The following is a 19921-nucleotide window of genomic DNA, read 5'->3' as shown; positions in this document are numbered from 1 at the left end:
GTGAAGGAGAAACTTTGGGTGAATATAAAGGAGAAAATGAATTAATTTCACATTTGGAGTAAGTATGAACGTCAGCCACCACTAGTGGTCAATAGGTCAACCTCACAGACCTGTTGTAAAGAGCTCCTGAGAGAGGAGATCTACAATTTGGTTCTTAAAACTACCAATATATCTTCTTATAGATTAAAACTTCAGATAAAACACAGAATTATTTTTAATATGGAACCTTTACTATGTATCACATGTAGTATTTACAGTGTACATGTATGTAATGTTTACCATGGTTCTCTTTGATCTTCTGAAGGAACTCCCCGAGGCCGAAGTCCAGCTTCTGCAGAACTGGCTCCAGCCACAAACCAACCTCATGAGATGAAATTAGAGGCCACAGGAAGACGCCCAACACTGCAGAGAGAGGTGTGTTTACAGAAACACTGTTCACCTATTGTCTATAAAAACACACCACAATATCATTTTAACTCTATTTACAGGAGTCAGTCAGTTTGCTAACCAAGTTGGGACACAGCGTTTGATAATAACTTCTCCTCATAATCGTCATCAGTTCAATTCCCCACCAGTCGTCAACACAACACAACCAATACACATAATAATAAATAAAGACCATTTAAACATACAGTAGATGTGATAATGAGTTACAATACTGAGAGTCCATCAGCTGATTGCTCTGATGTGTCTACTCAGCCGATAAGACCACCACAATATCTCTCGTTAAAATGTCTCACAGTTAATATGAGTGATTAGTTCAAGTAAGTGTTGAAGACTCACCTAGAACATATGAGATGACAATCCCTGGAATGTAGCGTCCTAGGACAGCGAAGAAGGTGCACAAGCTGCAAACCAGCAGACAAAACTACAAGAGAAGGTAACCGAGGAGAATGATGGTAAATATTTATACTGACGTCGTCATTTTCTATTCTCAGATACTGTTTGTCCAGAGAGCATCAGGACGAACAGTGGAAAATACTGTTGTTTCCCCAACCACAACTACAAATTGTCCTTTCAACATTTTTGTGTGTGTATTAGTTCTTTTGCTAAACTAAGCTAAGCCTTTCACCTCCTGGCTTCATTTCACATCATCAAGACCAGTTTCTTTATTAACTTCATATGATAAAAGATGGATAAAAGTTTGATAATTTAATTTTCTTTTAAACAAATACAATATTACAAAAATAAAATGTATTTTTCAGCCCATAATGTTGCAACATTAAACTTTTTCTATCTTTTATAATTAAGTGAAGTTTCCCTATGAACTATCAAACTGAAATAAAATTCTCCTGCTATAAGGGTTACATGATTTTCCAGCTTCCTATGTTCCTGGACCTGATGAAACCAGTTTGTATCTGAATGTTCAAAATACCTCCAGAAATCCTGAAAACCACCTGCTCCTCCACTTTACTGTAACTCAGTGAGCAGCTGAGGTTAGTCTGGGGTCGTCGGCCGTCTCTGCCTCACCTTGCCCGGGTTCTGCTGTTTGAAAGCCGATGTCTCCTGGAGGAAAAGTCTGAGGGAGTCGCTGAGCTGGGGTCCAGTCCCAGACCGGCTTTCCTGGCCTGAGTCAATGATCTCCCAGCTACAGGGAAATAAAGACAGACGGCAACGTTAGTCATCTTTAAGAAAAGGCATGTTGACAGTGTCTGAAAGGGTCTGAAATGATGGCAGATGGGTTGATGATTAGTTTTGACTATTGATGAAGCTGTAGGGAGTTTTTTCATCACTTAAAGTTGCATTAACTAAGTTTGTTTGGTCACTCTGAGGCAGCAGACACAGGCAGCACTGACATATAATCACCTTGTTAGTTGATGACCAATCAAAATAAATTCATTCACTTGGTTTCTCCTCCTCCAGGACTCTGAGGCCACCTGACCTAAAGCTGTTCCTGTGGCAACAGTGATCTGACTGAAACAACATGTGGTGACTCTGCATTAAAAATAAAATCAGTTGACTTGACTAAGAACGCAATTGAAGAGGAGGCTTTGGATTCCATTTGGTGGAAGGTCATTGATGAAAATTCAGTCCAAGAAAAAAAAAAAAAAGGCCAGTTCAGCGCAAATGTCATATCTAAATCTAAATTAAGACGCCTACAGTAAAACTTGAGTGATGACTGAACGGACAGGTGGCAGATGCTTTCCATTCCTGTGGTACTGCTGGGGATTCTGGGCCACCTGGTGAGGTATGACACTTTCCCCTTCCTTAAAATCATCTCCCATTTAAGCTCCACTATCAGCCCTCGTGCTCACTTCACATAAAACAGCTATAAAAAGGAACCCATGTGGTTCCTGTGTAGGTAATGTGCGATAAATAGATGAGGGAGATGAGGGCTTCCTCTCTCAGCCACCAGTTGATATTGCTGGAAACCAGCAGGTTTAGAGGACATGTAGACTCAAGAAGATTAAATCCCAAGTTGTTTTCTGACTGAGTCAAACGTCCAGAACCAATCAAACCTTCAGTGTGAGAGTGGTCTAGGTAAGCGCCTCGACAGGGTCCATCATATTAAATGACAATGTACTAAATATAAGACCAACAGAGGATGGAAACTACATGTCCTGTGAACGCAGCTGTCCTGGAAACAGCTGGTGTGAAATCACCATGGAGATCTCGTTACTACAACAGCCGGGCAGGTTCTTGAAAGTGAACACGGTAGTGAGGTTCCCCAGCTAACTAAAAACAATATGATCATTGTGTTTACGGTGGTATTAGCATGTCGAGGATGGTGAATAGGATGTGAATGTTAAGCACCAGATTAACAACAGATATACTGGAGAATTACATCAATGTGCAGCATCACTGTGTGGAGGTTTTGGTGTCAATGGGTAAAAGTACCTTGAAGTGAACTCTGATCAGTGAACAGTCGATTTGTTGTGGTGTTCCTGACATATTCAACATGTACAGTAGATCTCTTGCAGACAAATCTTAAAGAAATGCTTTGGCATTTGATGTGTTTGTTGAAAGAGCCTCCAAACCACCAATCAGAGTTCAGATGAGCTGATTAACCTGTCTGAGCCATTGATCTCTGATATCAAAACTGTAGTGTTAACAAAGCCAAACCCAATGCGAGTTTTGTCATATGAAGGTGTCATTTTTTTCCAGTTCACAACTACTACTACTCCTACTGTAGTAGCTCCAGTTAGAACCAATTCCCAAGCTGGCTTGTTTTGGACAAAAGCAGGGGGGGCTTCAAGGAAAAAAGGTTGGGAACCACTGTCATATACAACCATTGCCCCTCCCACCCAACCTCGTCCACATAACCCTTGTGACGAAAAAGTCAACCCCACTGCTCCCCTCTCGACTTCCAGGCACATGCCCCTATACGAGGCTGGTTTCCAGGGAAACATGACAGGTCGGGCACGTGATATTGATACCGTGAAGCAATAATAGCAACAACGGATGGATAGGGTAAGTAGGTCCATTCGACGAAAGACATATGTGTTCCTGGAAAGAGGTGAAGTCAAAAACTCTTTTCTTGGAGGACCCCTACTGGTTTGCTGGCACTGATGAAAATTTGCAGATGTTCAGAATATGGTAAACAGTTTAAATTACGTCTAATTTTAAGTTAGGTCATATCTTAAATCATTAATAGAAGGTGTATCCAGAAATGTTCGTTTAGCCTCAAACCCTCTGAAGGTTTATACTTGCTGACAACGACAGGACAAGTTTCGATTTCTTCAACAGGATTGTGGTCAACTTTCGTGCGACGTCAAATTTAGGCTCTAACATCTGGGAACACAGTGTGAGACACAACGTTAACAAAGTCATCCCGGTAAACTCATCTCACAAGTCTTTCCACAAGTTTTAAAACGTCACCTCCGACCCCTTTTTGGGTAGTTTTGGTAATAAAGACACAGAATCACGCAGAACCACTGAACTGCATTTGAATAAAATCTAAAATCTTGATTATCTCTGAAAAGAACAACGGCAGCAACACTCTATTGGTTGCAGTTGGTGAATTTACTCGTGTTGAGTGGATCCGGTTGATGGTTTCATCTACAGTTCAGTTTTGGAGTGGACCAGCTGGAAACCATCTCCCATAAACTCATGAACCACATCATCTACAACCAACTGCGCCAACTGTCCAACCTAAAAGACAACCGCAAACAAAATTTACCTGGAACCACCGTCCGGCTTTCAGAGAGAGATGCACCTGATTCCAAATAAGACTAGTGACTACTTTCATTATGTCATGATAGCTGTATATTCTTTAATCAGTTCAGACTATCTTAATCAGTGTTCTGTTTAGAGTTTTATCCATGGGCATTTGCACAACTCCAGGAGAATAACTGTCATGTTGTCACACTTAGGTTGCAAATCCCAACATTTTTCTGACCTCCTGTCACATGCTGCAACAGCTCCACAAACACGTCGAGTCCAGAGAAGCAGATATATCATATTTCGTTGCTCCAGACCATTACAGACCACCATCGTCCACTGCTGCGTCAATCACTCGGAGAAGCCTCTTCACCACAGTATGAAGTCCAGTCATCACTCAGGCAGAAAAATGTCAAACTTTCAACAGGGAATTTGACAACAGCGACAACAGAGGAAGGAGGACGGCCAGCACCGCATGAACAGCTGCTGGGCAGATATTGTTTTTATTTTTTTTTTACCCAGTCAATAATCCCTGAAATAACAGAGTAAGCGGCATATGTCTGAGCCTCTAACAAGCCCCAGTGACGGCACTTTAAAAATAGAGCGAGACGAACAATGCGAGGAATGGCTGCAAAAACTTTCCGGCTCTTCACTTGTGACTCAAGAGGGGTGGTGTAAATATGTTTATCCACCTGTCTGTGTGGGTATATACCACAGGAAGCCTCTGCCCCATGCAACTAATACCTGTTTATGTTCTGTGTGCAGTCACATATACAGTTGGCGGAGATTAACGTGTGACTCCCGGGTTATCCAGTTTACAGTTGAAGCAAAAGGCCAGTTATCATATGAGCTGATGCCAAATGCTGCAGGGAATATAAGACGGACGGGGAGTGATGACGCAATCGAAAATGTGTACTGCTTTCCAAGAAGATCTGTGCCGTGACGTTCGTGTTGTTGATCCACTTGGTTTAAAATTTAAAATTTGAGTCAAATGTGGTAAAACTAGATTTATTTTAGGTGTGAACCACTTTCCTCTGATCTGATGTTAAAACAAGTCCAAACACCAGTCACAAAAACAAGACAGCAATCCCTAATATGACAGGTCTAATTAGCTGAAAACCCCTCTCTTACCACTGTGCCTCTCAAAGCGATTTCTTTTATTATAAGTAGTTTCTGGAAAGACATGTTGCTGTTGACTGCTTCAAAATGTTCGAATACAGCAAATTATTTTCAATTCACCTCCAACCTGGACAAATAAAATCAAAATGGTCCATAGGTCTAAAACCTGCAATGAAGAAAAGGAAATATTTTCCATGGGATGTCAGTGAGCTGACACAAAAAGAAACAAGCCCCTTCCTCAAAGTCTTTGCCAGCTTCTTCCCCAGAACACACAGTCATACCTCAGTCCTGCCCCACGATCTTCAGGAGACATCTCAAGAGCTTCAGGTACCTTCAGAAGATTCAGGAACAATGTTGACGATGCCAAACACCGGATAGTAAATACGATGCAGAAGGTAAAAGGCAAAGCGGAAGATGGCTACAACTTGTCTTTCCCAGCGGTGACAAACTCGAGATTCTCGGTCAATTCACGCTCAAGTCAAACTCAGAGTTTTACGTGCCACACGGCGCGAAAGCAGCTTGTGTTTATCCTCATTGAAACCCCGGTTGGAGTATTTCAAGCAGCCTCTTCTAAAAATAACCTGGTCACACTACATTCCAACGGGCAGCCATCAGGAGGACAGAGGGATGGGGTGAAGGGGGGTAGAAACAGCAACACCCTCCTCCACCACCACCACCACCACCACTAGCCCAATACCATCAGCCTCCCAAAAACGCTTCCTCTTGTGTCAGTGGCATGGCATGGCCCGACAGACGAGAGGGGACATGTGTGTCTCACATTCTGACAGTGTTGTTTGAGTGTTGATGACGGTATTTTCTAAAATCTCAAAGGAAAAGTTTGACAATACCACCCTGAGATCAGTGCTAAATATGAAGCTACACAGTCTAGTTAAGTTAAAGTTAGAGTTAAAGTTAAAGATACTTTATTAATCCTTTGCAGGAAATTACAGGTAGTTACCAAGCTCATCAAGAGCTTCAGCCGCGAGACAGTCCAACTGAGCTGAGGATAGCTGGTGGTTGATGCTGTACTGTCAAAAGCTTGTGATGCTTAGGCTACTTAGGCTATTTAGCGATAGCAAAATCTTATAAATATCTTGTTTAATTTATGCAAAAATGGTAAAAGCGTAAAGGCAACAAGGCACCCTTTTACCAGGGGCTTGTGTATCCCATTCATTCTTGTTTGGGATAAGTCACTATTATTGACCATATCTGGTTATTTCACTTAATAAATCTTCATTTTCTCAGTCACTTCTCTCAATAACGACATAAGTGTCCTACAGTTGAGAACATGTCCCTAAAACTGGAATCAAGGGACAAAACATTTTTTACAGTGTTCACATGATAGCTACATCATGGTGAAAGTATATCTGGTGGATGTTTCTTAGAAGTTGCACAAGTTGTAGCTTTCAGGTGCTGCACAGATGGCTCATAGTTACTTGGTAAATAATGTTCAGTAGACAAGGGATGCACTGAATGAGTCAGTCCGTTTTTATAATTCAGCAAGTGGAGGAAAGGAGGCAAAAACAAGTCAAAGTCAAAACGTTTTAAGTCACTTCCTGTCAACTTTTATATTCTCGCTTTTTCTGTCATCTTTAATTCCTTATTTTAGCATATCTATAACTCTATTTCGTTTTAGTTGCCTATCACTCCACTGTTTTTATAGATGTTTTCAATTGGTTTCCATCGTATTTATTTCCTTTCATGTTTTTTTTTGCCCTTATTTATTGCACTATTTAACCGACTTGATCTTATTTGTTTCTTTCTGCTTTAATGCCTTCATTTGTTTTAATTGTTTTAATTTCATTGAATAGCTTCATGCTGTTTTAGTGCTTTACATCCTTTTTTATTATTTCTATCTCCTTAAATCGCATCTTAAATCTCACTGTGGTTCCTCCTGGCCTCAGTTGTTTGGGTTCTGTTGGTATTGTTCTTATTATTCCCAGCTCTGATGCTCTTTAATCGGTCTTTGTGTCTGACTCCCTCTGTTTGATACATAGAACACTAACTTCTCTCTCCTGTTCTGTGTCTTATGTTCAGTTGTTCCTCTTCCTCCATCAGTAATAATCATATGTGGACTCACAGTTTTTGTGTATGTGCTGTAATGGCGGTGCGGCTCAGTGTACTGGAAGCACTCCTGCTCAGCAACAGTAACTGTTATTGTAGTAACTGTGTTGTCCAACATGGTGTCTTATTTCCATCGGTTTGTTGTTGTTCATCTGTGTTTTACAGTATTTAAGGTGATGGTTGTTACCATGACACTGTTTTAAGCTTTATTTGATTTGGAATATGTCACACAGTGTTAGAAATTGTTTCATTTTCTGTGACAAACTTTTTGATGATGTTTTTTCTCCAGAATGAAGCACATAACATAACATGTTTGACTTCATGTTGAAGAGTCACAAACACACACACTGACTCTTGTTTATGTGACTTCACATCATTTGACTGTGATGACACACTCCCAGCTGCTTTTCCGTGTCGTTTTCCACCAGTCGATCTCCTGTCCAATCACAGAGCTCCCTCTGAAACACATACACATACACACACTCTCGCTCTCTCTGTGTCCATGGGTCTGATTGGCTCTACTGGTTCAGACACACCTCCGGATCAGTTCCGGCTGCAGAGAAACAGCTGAGTCACACACACACACACACACACACACACACACACACACACACACACACACACACACACACACACACACACACACACACACACACACACACACACACACAACACTGTGCTCAGGTTTCACAACTCTTGAGACACTTTGTGTTTGTTGTGGGAACAAACAGCAGCGCGGAGACTTTCCTCGAATCCAGTGTCATAAAACACACAAACACGCACATATAAACACGCACACACACAAACATAGACACACACAGTCACATGACGTAAATCCTCATGTTCTCACTTTTTTTAAATATCCCCTATTAAAAATGACGGTTGATCATAACTTAATTTATTCTAAGCGACCTACTTATGTTGAGATCTTTGTGACGCAACCTACACTGTAAAACATCGCACAGGAATTTAGTGGAATCAATACAAACAATTACTGCTATTTAAATAAAATAAAAAAAAATCTGTATTTTTAAGTTAATTCAACTTAAAATTTCAGGAGTTAGGCTACGTTCTGAGGCTGTAAATAAAGTTTTTAAGACACAATAAAGAAAGAAAAACAGGAAACAGCCTGATTCCAGCAGGTCGTCCAAACAGAATTAAACACTTGAGTGATATGTTATTCAACTTCTCACACACACACACACACACACACACACAGACACACAAACACAACAGGGTGCAAACAGCTGTCAGCTCTCGTTTTGGGTCAGCAGCTAATCTCCCACGAGCTTTTGCCTGAAACCTGCTCTGAGCCTGATGCACAATTACCCACAAGTCACCTCACCTCTGACAGACGACAGCAGGTGACAATAACACAGTCCCACCCCTGCTGGCCAAATGTCACAGAGAGTGACACAGATATTTACACATAGTAGATATGCAAATTAGGGCAGAACGAACCTGTGATGAGCCTGCACTGCAAAAACTCAAAATCTTTCCAAGAATACTTGTCTTATTTCTTGTCAAAATGTCTCATTTGTAGTCAAAACTAATCCCTTTCCACTTAAAATAAGACTCATCACCTAAAAATCGACTTGTTTTCAGATAATTTTCACTTGTTTCAAACAAATTTTCAATTGAAATAAGGAGAAAAATCTGTGAAATCAGTGAAAGCTAATTATTTGTGCTCGTAATAAGAAAGAAAAACTTGCTCCACTATCAGATTTTTCTACTTATTTCAAGTGAAAATATGCTTGAAAGAAGTAAAAAGCTACTTTTTAATGTGGCGAGTCTTATTCTAAGTATAATGAGATTTGTTTTGACTAGAAATTACATTTTGACTAGAAATAAGACAAATATTCTTGGTAAGATTTTGAGTTTTTTGTAGGGGTGCACCGAATGGCATTTTTTTGGCCGAAGCCGAATACCGAATAAAGTCAAAACGCTTGGCCGAATAACCGAATAATACCGAATACCGAAAGTGGTTATAAAGTTTTTAAATAAAATATTTTTTTTAACTTAATTTTCAAAGAAAGTAAATGTTTATTGACTATTCTGACAGTTTTTGAATATTCCAGTTGCTGTTGCTCATCAAAAAAGCACAACAAGTTATATAAAGTTTTTCATTTAGGCCTATATCGGCCCATTGTGAGTGCTGAAAGATCTATGCAAGTAGGCTACATTCCAAAAAAACCCAAGTGTCTTTTAAAACAGTGGTTCCTAACCTTTCTTGGTCAGATTTTTTTTAATTAATCAATTAGGCTACTAGACATTTCAGGCGACCTCATTTGAATTTCAGGTGACCCCACGTGGGGTCCCGACCCCAAGGTTGGGAAACACTGTTTTAAAAGACGTCGGCCACGGACGGAGTGGGCGACAGGCTGGGACGAGGAACTTTCGTTTTAACTGCTGCAGCCGTCTCTCCCTCTCACACTCAGCATGCTGTTCAGGGTGTTTGATTTTTAAATGATTAATTAAAAGGCGCGTTATAAGGAACGGTCCCCTCACTCAGTCCTCTCAGTGGCCGTGTCTCCGCCGCAGACAGGACGCACCGGGCTCTTGGAGCGCGAGCAACGGTGCGCGGTCGCTGTGCAGCTTCCCCCCACTGCTCTTGTTGCTGTTGTTTTTCCAGCAGTAGGAGTCACTAATAAAGCTGGGGTTTAAGCTGCCGTTTCGATCGTCGCGATCGCGTATTTATCAGACTTTTTTTTTTTTTATATTCGGCCTTGCTTTGCGCTTATTCCACCGAAGGCCGAATGTTGCTTTTTTTGCAATATTCGGCCGAATATATTCGGTTACCGAATAATCGGTGCATCCCTAGTTTTTTGCAGTGTGATTCCTCAGAGCGAGAAAGAATAAGGATGCCCCTTGTTCCCTGAACGCCTCACAGACAGATTGTTAGACACAACAATATATCAGTGCTCCCTGAACGCCTCACATGTAGGGTATTGTTAGATGCTGGTGAGAGGGCGCCACACTGCCACATTGATGGGGTTTACAAATGTCACTGCAACACATTGATTCTTGTCTAACAATCATAATCTCTGTCACCAGCACCATGCTCCTTTAACAGCGTATCAGGTCTTTCAAGATATTAAAAAATGAGAATCACAAATTTACAAGAAAAAAAAACACATGAATTTGCTTTAAAGGTCCAGTGTGTAATATTTGGCAAGGTTTATTGGTGAAAATCTGAATATACTACCCATGAATATATTTGTATAAGTGTATAATCACTATAAAAGAAAATTAGTTTGTTTTTCGTAGCCTTATAATTATTATTTTATATATACATATAACAAGGGTCTTGCTTTAGAGAGTGTCACCATCTTGTGCCGCCATGTTTGTACGGCAGCCCGAATGGAAAATCCAGCCAACCAGAGAGCTTGTTTTGCACGTTTTGCGTTCATAAATAAATCAACGAAAAAGAAGGCAGAAGGAAAGAGGAAGGAGGAGGAAACAGCAGACGTATCGTAAAATGGTTTAGATCTTCACCTCATCGCTCCATGCTCCTGAAATACTCCCAGTCGTGGTAAATACGTTTTTTGTCGGCCACCGTCACTTTGCCGATGGGAGGGGTGAGTGCGAACGAAAGAGTGAGCGCCGCTGCAATATAGAATCTGAACACTAGATGTCATGGTTTCGCCCCCATTTTACACACAGGACCTTTAAAATGTTTGAATTTTTTTTTTTTTTTTCTATCAAGGAAGGAAATGTGTTTCTACATTTTGCAAAGTTGGACAGATGTGCAGGTTTGTTTTACTTTTATCTCTGCAGTGGAAGTTCTTGTCCATCTCTGTTTTTTTGTCAGATGGATTTGGTAAAAGGGACATTCTTGTTATTTTAACCCCAAATCACCACATCTTTATGTTGCCGGCGTGTCTCCAACCATGATGCAAAGTGTAGAGATGTGTGTGTCCTTCCTATTTTTCCAAAAGTTTGTTTTTTCTTGCAAATTTGTGACTTCAAACTTCTTGATTGAATCATTAATGTTGCCTATTTATAACAAACATCTTTATGTTGAAACAGCACAAACACACTCTGCTGCCAACATGGGTCCATCAATCTGTTTACCAGGATCTGGACACTGCGTCAGTTCTTCATAAGAGTCACAAGCTTGTCGTTAGAGGAGAGGGTGGGCGTTGGGAGGGGGTAGGGGGGGGTTTATCTCAGAGTGACGTATAAACCAGCACAGCAGATGATGATCACTTTAATCACTGCTGAATCTACTCACTGCTTTACATGTACAGCTCAAACTGACATTTATTTTCCTTTCAGACCGACTTATCGTTTCAAAAACTAGCGTGAACACTTGTGTATCGCACGGTGAGCGTCTGATTTGTGTCTTAAAACTGTTGGTTTCAATGTCCGAGAGCAGATATTAGCAGTGGGATTAGATTAGACGGTCATGTGTGAGCGATCAAGCTCTGCAGGGCCGAGGTCCAGACTCAGGATGTTGACATCGGCCCTGAATGTTCAGCACACTTCTATTTTTTTTTTTTTTGATATGGAGCTGATATATGTGAGAAAGGCATTTTGTTGAGCTGAAGGCAAAATAATCTCTTTGTTGTCCACGTTAACCTTGAGTGGGCGGGGTCACAGAGAAACAGAGTCACAAAGCAGAACAGAGAGTCCTTCGTCATAATTTTGCATCTGTTTGCTTCTGAAAATCTGTTTTTTTATGTCTTCTCTAGTAAAACAGGTCTAAAACACCACAATACCCAGAAGCCTCAGCGTGCAGGAGAGGCAACACTCAGAATGTTTTATGAACATTGAATCACAGCTGTAGGTTTGATTACGACTCGAGGATGAACAGATTAGATTTCACTGGTCAACGAAATCCCTTCGCATTAAAGGGATAGTTCAACATTTTGGCAAATTGGCCCATTGCCATAATCCCTATAGTCATAGCAGTAGGTTCATTACCTTTATTTGTCGGTGCAAGCTGTTTTTAGAACGGCAGAGCAGAGCCGTGAGCTGCTCAGAGCTACGCTACGGAGGCTCATGGGATTTCTTGGTTTCCCTCATCAAACTCATCAAATACACAATCCAACAACTCCACAACGCTCTGGTGGACAAGTTGTGACCTGCACATTCACCACGCTATGAGATAATAACACAACGTTACCACACAGAGTTGTTTTAGAGATAAATGCAGAGTCTGCTTGATGAAAAACTGTCCCTGAAGGCAACGCGCATCAGCGGTTTTTCATGAATTTACCTCTAAAACAACTCTGTCTAGTAACGTTGTGTTATTATCTCATAGCGTGGTGAATGTGCAGGTCACAACTTGTCCACCAGAGCGTTGTGGAGTTGTTGGATTGTGTATTTGATGAGGAAACCAAGGGAAACTAGTCTCTGTGGCGGAGGCAGACAACCATGAGGCAGTGATTCAAGTTATGTTTGCAAAGGCCAAACATCACATCATATCCTGATTTCTCAAACCTGGATTATCCCTTATCCAGGTTTATCTTGTTGTCTGTAGTTTAGATACAGTAGTAGAACAAGTCAGGTCATAAAACACAAAAGAAACACCACTACATGTCCTACAACAATAAACAGGACATTTAAAGCTGCCACGAGAGATGAACAACTCAGATCTGCTTGATTTGTGTTTGTAAACATCACAGGCAGCTGCACAACCAGCAACCAGCATTACTCATGTTTGTCATGTACACAGCGATGAGCCTCAAAGACAACACTGTAGTAGAGAGAAAACATGAGCATTTCACCTCTAAAACCCTGGATTTTACACTTTTACTTCATCTTCACTTCTCCACTCAAGCAAACTATACGAAAAACTAAAATGTTGAAGGTTCACATGCAGCAAAGTCCGACACACACCAACACACACTCAGGGTCCTACCTTGCAGTCATGCTGCGCCATAAATGAGCACCTGTGAAAAAGAAGAAATATATTACTCACCTAGAAACAACTTTTACTACTACTTTTGTTGTTGCTTGGTCACATTTACATCATTCTTCTAAACCGTAATACTCAACTTAACTCAACTCAAGTTTATTTATATACTGTAGCACCTTAAACACAACACAAAGTGCTTCTACAAAGACAAAAAGCAACAAAAAGGAGAATAAACACAACAGAAAAGAAAACTGAATGATCATAAAAGCTTTGACAGAGGTAATACGAGGCCACGGCCAAGGAGATGGTGGAATTAAAGGAATAGAAAAAGAATTAAAGGAAGAAAAACAAAATAATTTACAGTTAAAAGCTAAGGAGAAGAAGTAGGTTTAGTAGTCAACAGTGATACAGTAACAGCTCCCTTACACATTTAACTATGATGTAATCCTGTAAATGTTGCATTCATAAGCATTATACAAACATTTGAACAGGTTTACAACACACTGTAACTGGATACTAGTGTTAACAAAGAGATATGATATATATGGTCCAGTATTTTACAGTTTTCAGTAGTTTTATTTTGAAATGTTGATCCACGAGAAGCTATAAGAGAGGAGGAGGATCTGAGCCTCTCTTCTGAGAAACCAAATCCTGCAAAGTATTTGATGGATGGTGGGTCTACAGTATGTGGTGGTGAGGGGGCGGGGCTTTGTTGTGACATCACACAGTGACAGGAAGTCCTGACGGCTGGTTTTAAGGCTCAGTTTCTGAATACAGGCTGTGTGCATTTCTCTGTGGACTGAGGCTTTGATACTTTAACAGTATTAATATAGAACCTAGAGCTGCTTTATAATCACACTACACATGGACATCTACCTTTATACTGTATGGAGCTTTAATACAAACATCTACCTTTATACCGTATGGAGCTTTAATACAAACATCTACCTTTACACTGTATGGAGCTTTAATACAAACATCTACCTTTACACTGTATGGAGCTTTAACACAAACATCTACCTTTATACTGTATGGAGCTTTAATACAAACATCTACCTTTATACTGTATGGAGCTTTAACACAAACATCTACCTTTATACTGTATGGAGCTTTAATACAAACATCTACCTTTATACTGTATGGAGCTTTAATACAAACATCTACCTTTATACTGTATGGAGCTTTAATACAAACATCTACCTTTATACTGTATGGAGCTTTAACACAAACATCTACCTTTATACTGTATGGAGCTTTAACACAAACATCTACCTTTATACTGTATGGAGCTTTAATACAAACATCTAAATATCCATTCAGTGCCTATAAAGCTGGGTGGTTACAGTCTTTTTGTTTACGAGGATATACTGTCATGCTGAAACAGGGAGGGGACAAACACAAAGTGTAGACACAACATCAGAAACACACTGTTGTTGTTGTTCAGTACAGTGCAGATTGCTGAGCAGAGATATGAGCCTAGAGGACAAGATGGGGGAAGCAGCAGCAGCAGCAGAGGAGGAGAGCTGCTGCTCACCCTGAGATGCTGTGTAGATAACGAAGCTCCTGTATCGGCTCATCTCTGACAGCGTTTGGGCTTGAAGTTTCGTTTTTGACTCACTGGCACAAAAATGTAGCTCTATATACTGTTATTGTGTGTGCGTTGACTGAGAACGTATAGCGTAGCGTGCATCAGCCTTAATGAGTAACCATCTTCTGACAGACTCCTCACTCACTTACTCATCAGGCTAACGAGTCACCATCAGGGTGAAATCATGTGGAAATCTGAGCTGGACTCGGATACAAGACTCCACTGCTGCTGACCAATACAGTTAAATCCCATTCCCGATCAATATTTTCTCAATTAATCAATCAATATCCTGGTTTATGCACCACCACTGAGGATGTTTTGACCTGATTCAATGTTTCTCTGCATGTTGATGTGATTACAGGGACAGAAATAGAGGATAGTAGCCTACGACCTTTGTTGTCAAGGTAACACAATACGGTCCTGGATGATCAAAAGGTATCGGCTCTGATTATTATTGGTTCTAATACTAATGATCTATCAGTATATAGGGCATTATTTGTAATACTGTGAGTGACACCATAAGAAAGTCACCTGTGTATTTGGACCGAGCGACGTCTCTGGCGGTCACCGTGACAACCACCAGGGCCAGCAGGACGGCCAGGAGGCTGAAGGCTCGGAAAGAGCTGAAGGCCACAAACCTACAGAGGAATAAATGAATGAATAAATAAAGTTAACACTGATTTTGAATTTTTTTTTACATTATTTTCTATTTTATTTTTATTTTTTTACTGAACATCAGAGGGAAACATTGTACTGAGTTCTCCATCATCTACAGCTGCTTTAATTACGGTTACTTTTTTCACTATAAATAAATCAAAATGAATCAATATTTGTATTTTTCTAGTATTTCATGCATAAAGAGGTGGGAAAACAACATAAAAAAAATGTACAGCTAACGATACAGTTTCTGTCTGCAGGAAGGGCCCATAACAATATCACAACATTAGTACACATTCATAGCACCCTGAAAATATCAGAAAATATAGAGTTATCACGTGAATAAATAAAATAAATAAAATTCAGATTTGTGTTTGATGATGATATTAGTGATATTAATGTCACATATCAGTTTAAAGCACTTATTTTCTGCAACAAACAACATATGATGTGACTAATAAAGGAGTGGTGAAGATTTTCCACATGAAAGTCATTATAAGTCATTGCAGTTTTCTGTTTGGGTTCATTTTTAAAGTCATAATTAGTTATTGTCTGCTGTGTGTCTACTCTGCTCTGATATCCCTGCGTCATGGTTCCTACCAGAGCGCCGTGTTGGCTGCAGCAAACAGGGCTGAAGTCCTGAACGGTCTCTGCCTCCAGCTGACCAGGCCGGCGAGGCGGCTCCCAGCGCGGCCGGCCGGCGGAGGAGGAGAGGTCTCCTCCCCGGCCTCCAGGCCCCGAGCCCCGGCTGCACCAGCCTCCTCCTCCCCGCCGCCGCCGCCGCCCGCGGTTCCTGCTTCCCGGCTCACCAGCATTGGAAAACCCCCTCCGCGCTGCCGCTCCACGGCTCCGCTCCTCCGGCAGAGACCAGCGTCGAGTTGGCCGCAGAGCTCACGATTACGCTTCCTGGTGCGGATTTTCAAAATAAAAGGTCAAACTTGAAAGTGATTTCTGCTACTTTATCCAGAACTGGTAAAAACATTAAAACACGAACTGAAATTAAGGATTTAAACATAATCCAACAAGCACAAAAGTATAGCTTTCAAAACGTTTTAATCATGTTTGAATAATATGACACATATGAAAACTAACACTAACATAGGATACCTGAAATGAATAGGCTATGGTAATATGGTGTTGGAGCTATTTATTTATTGTTAGTATTTAGTGCTGTTTAGTTTAGTAGTGAGTATTTAGTTTTGGTTATTCTGAATCAATTTATTTGATTTCATTATGATTAAATTTCTATTAGTATTCTAGTTTATTATTTGTTTAGTTTAGGTGTTTCTTGTTTATTACTTGTGTTTTGTTTCATTTGGGCACGTTAGGGGGGCACCTGAAATTATATAGGTAGGCTATCGGTAAGGGACCAGCATGCACCTGGGTGGGCAAATGGTTTTTTACCGGAGCAGGAGAGGCACAGGAATTTTCTTTGTTCTATGTTTCCTCGCTTTCTGGTTGAATAAACCACGTTTTTTTTGTTGAAACTGGACATTATGTTTTTCCCATAGTACACCACAACCCATGGTGCAACAGTGGCCCTTTGATTTGTATAATTTGAAGTTTGATTTGAAACTTTTATTTGTTTGACAAACGGCTACTACATATGGTATATTGTATATAGGTTTTTCTCCTAAAGGCTAATTCAGCTGACAAGCGTCTAAGGTATGAAAAAAAATATGATTAGGCTACTTATGTTTTTATTCTTAGTAGCCTAAGTCACAGCTTTGGCTACTTAATATTTGATACTTAGGTTAGTTGAAATTTTGTTTTGTTTAAAACTTGGTAATGGCTGGAAATGTACTGAATTACATTAAAATGTTGTTGTTTTTTAAGGACTTTATTGTGAAAAACCAAATCGCCACACTTCCTGTCTTTCTCAGTCTGTTTTTTGTTGGAGTTGATGCAGCTCCAGACTTCAGCTACTGCTTGTTTTGTTGTGGTTCAGGTCACTGACGTCAAGTGTGTGTGTGTGTGTGTGTGTGTGTGTGTGTGTGTGTGTGTGTGTGTGTGTGTGTGTGTGTGTGTGTGTGTGTGTCTCTACTGTAGATTTAGTCTGACGTCACCTGTTTGTGTTTAACTGTTGTCACGGTAAATGAACTCAGAGATCCCTCACACACACACACACACACACACACACACACACTGATCTGAGCAGTGATTGGCGCCTCAGCCAGGTTTGCAGCCAGCGAGTGAGTAAGAGAGTGAAGTGTAAATCAGAGTTTAAAGTCTGGTGAACATGAGACAAACAGACACGGACGACTTCAGACCTGTGATCATGTGACTCTGGTTTCAGTGAATATCGTGAACGAGTGACGAGCAGATCAGTGAATTGGTTTGTTTCTCTGCCCCCTGGTGGTCAAACTTCACCTGCTGCAGCTTTAAATAGTCACAGTCTCTTGTGTTTTACTGGAAGTCTCGAGGTTTCCAGAATAATAAACAGACAACACAAGCAATGTCACTTTATTTACATATCTGGCAACTTTCCCGTTCTGACACATTTCTCTCAAGCACATTATTGAGGGAGCTGGGAACCCAAGACTATATAGACCATGTGGTGTCAAACTTCAGATATGACGACGAACTGTGAGAGAACTTCTTTATGATGTCATGTCAAATTCTCCAAATAAAACTAAAGTTACAGTTGTAACTACGTGGAGACACCGCGTGTGGAGTGGCATCTGACCCCCGCCGGCAATGCCCGACCGTTGTTCCTGTAAGCACAAGAGATGGTGTCCACAATCCAATGAGAAAGGCACTGTTTGGAGAGGGCACAACCCCTGTTATGACCCCCATAACAAATAAACAACTGTTCCGACTGTCGCACATGTGCAGTGGCACCGATATAGGCAGCCAGGGCCCGCACAGGACACAAAACACGCAACTCATCATCAGCCGCCGGGGGATCAAACCGCGCCAGGTGAATAGGGCGGTTGACATGGCCACGGGGCAGGGTCTTCGGCAGAAACACAACATTAGGCCACAGGGTCACTCCCGAACCCTCAGGCCCCCAACGCAGGCAGGACTCACTGACAGAGAAAGCATGCAACTCCCCCACCCACTTCGCTGAGGTGATAGCCAGAAGAAAGGCTGTCTTCAACGACAGCCACTTAAGGTCAGCCTGGGCGAGAGGTTCAAAGGGTGAAGAAGTCAGGGCCTTCAGCACCAGGGAGAGGTCCCACGCTGGAACCCTCGGGGACACAGAGGGCCGCAGCCTCAATGCCCCCCTCAGAAATAGAGACACCAACCGCTGGCACCCGACGGTAGCATTGTCTATGAGATCATGCCGCCCTGAAATGGCAGCCACATGCACCCTCAAAGTGGAAGGTGCACGACCGTCGTCCAGGAGAGACTGAAGAAAGTCCAGAACGGTGGCCACTGGACAAGAAGTGGGGTCCTCCCCCCTGTCAGCACACCAGGCAGAGAACCTCCTCCACTTGCACTCATACTGGAGACGGGTGGACGATGCACGAGCATGCGAGATGGTTCGTCGGACAGGCTCAGTGCAACCGGTCAGAAGCGTGTCGGGCCCTGCAGCGGCCAAGCCCACAACTGGAGACAGCAGGGGTCGGGGTCCCAAATCCGGCCCCCTAGCTGTGACAGGAGATCCCTCCTCCCTGGGAGACGCCATGGCGAGCTGCAGCAGAGCTTCCGCAGCAGAGGAAACCAGGGCCTCCCTGGCCAGAATGGGGCCACCAGGAGGAGGCGATGTCCCCGATGAAGGACCCGCTGCAGCGTCGGGAGGATCAGAGGCAGCGGTGGAAAGGCGTACAGGAAGACGCTGGGCCACTCGTGCCCCAAGGCATCCTGTCCCAGAGGACTGTCCTCCTCCATCCAGGAAAACCATAGGGGACAATGGGTTGACGCCCTCGAGGCAAAGAGATCCACCTCCGCCCTGCCGAAAACGCCCCAGATCAGCTCGACCACCTCTGGGTGTAGCCTCCACTCCCCCGGCGGAGGCTTGCGCCGAGAAAGGAAATCTGGCACCTGATTCCGATCCCCCGGGAGCCACATCGCTCGCAAGCTCAACAGATGGGGTGTGGCCCATGTCAGCAGGCGCTGGGACACCTGCAAACCGTTTCTCGGAAGGAAGGAAGGACCCCCAGAGGCGCGCCCCCCCCGACGAACTGTGAGAGAAGTTCTTTATGATGTCATGTCAAATTCTCCAAATAAAACACACAAAACAAAACGCCGCCTATGTGTTAGACTGTAGACTACTGGGCCACACAAAGGGCCGTGATATACTTGCCGCTTGATCGAAGGTACGGTACGCGTACACGTGTGTCTGTGCCAGTCTGTGTATATACCTACTTGAAAATGTGCCCGCGTTGTTTGCAGCAAGTATATCACGGCCCTAAGAGCTCGTCCACGGACACAGGTTGCAGTAATTGTGAATCCACATCCACGTTTCACCGTTTCTGAGTTTCATCCAGATGGAAACAGCGTTTTGGGGGAGGCTGAAAATTGTATTTTTTTGGTAACAGGTCCCAGAGTGGGAAAATCACAAAACGCCACCGCAGCAAGACTAT

The 19921-nt window shown here is 42.2% G+C and overlaps 1 protein-coding gene across 2 annotated transcripts in view; it reads right to left on the bottom strand.

Annotated features, from left to right (window-relative positions):
- The window catches only part of retreg1 (reticulophagy regulator 1), a 332731-nt gene extending 316436 nt beyond the window's left edge, over positions 1-16295 (bottom strand). For both annotated transcript variants that reach the window (XM_083992049.1, XM_083992048.1), the window contains exons 1-6: positions 15993-16295; positions 15267-15373; positions 13151-13181; positions 1471-1588; positions 784-868; positions 280-402 (exon numbers count right to left, since the gene is read on the bottom strand). In XM_083992049.1, the coding sequence (XP_083848175.1) occupies positions 280-402; positions 784-868; positions 1471-1588; positions 13151-13181; positions 15267-15373; positions 15993-16207 (679 nt within the window). In that variant the 5' untranslated portion in view covers positions 16208-16295. The remainder of the gene's footprint in view (positions 1-279; positions 403-783; positions 869-1470; positions 1589-13150; positions 13182-15266; positions 15374-15992) is intronic.
- Between the last annotated feature and the right edge of the window lie 3626 nt (positions 16296-19921).

The sequence above is a fragment of the Trachurus trachurus genome (genome assembly GCF_905171665.1).
Source record: "Trachurus trachurus genome assembly, chromosome: 17".
Classification (NCBI taxonomy): Eukaryota; Metazoa; Chordata; class Actinopteri; order Carangiformes; family Carangidae; genus Trachurus; species Trachurus trachurus.
The sequence above is the reverse complement of the archived record's forward strand: the minus strand, read 5'-3'. Positions and strand labels throughout refer to the sequence as shown.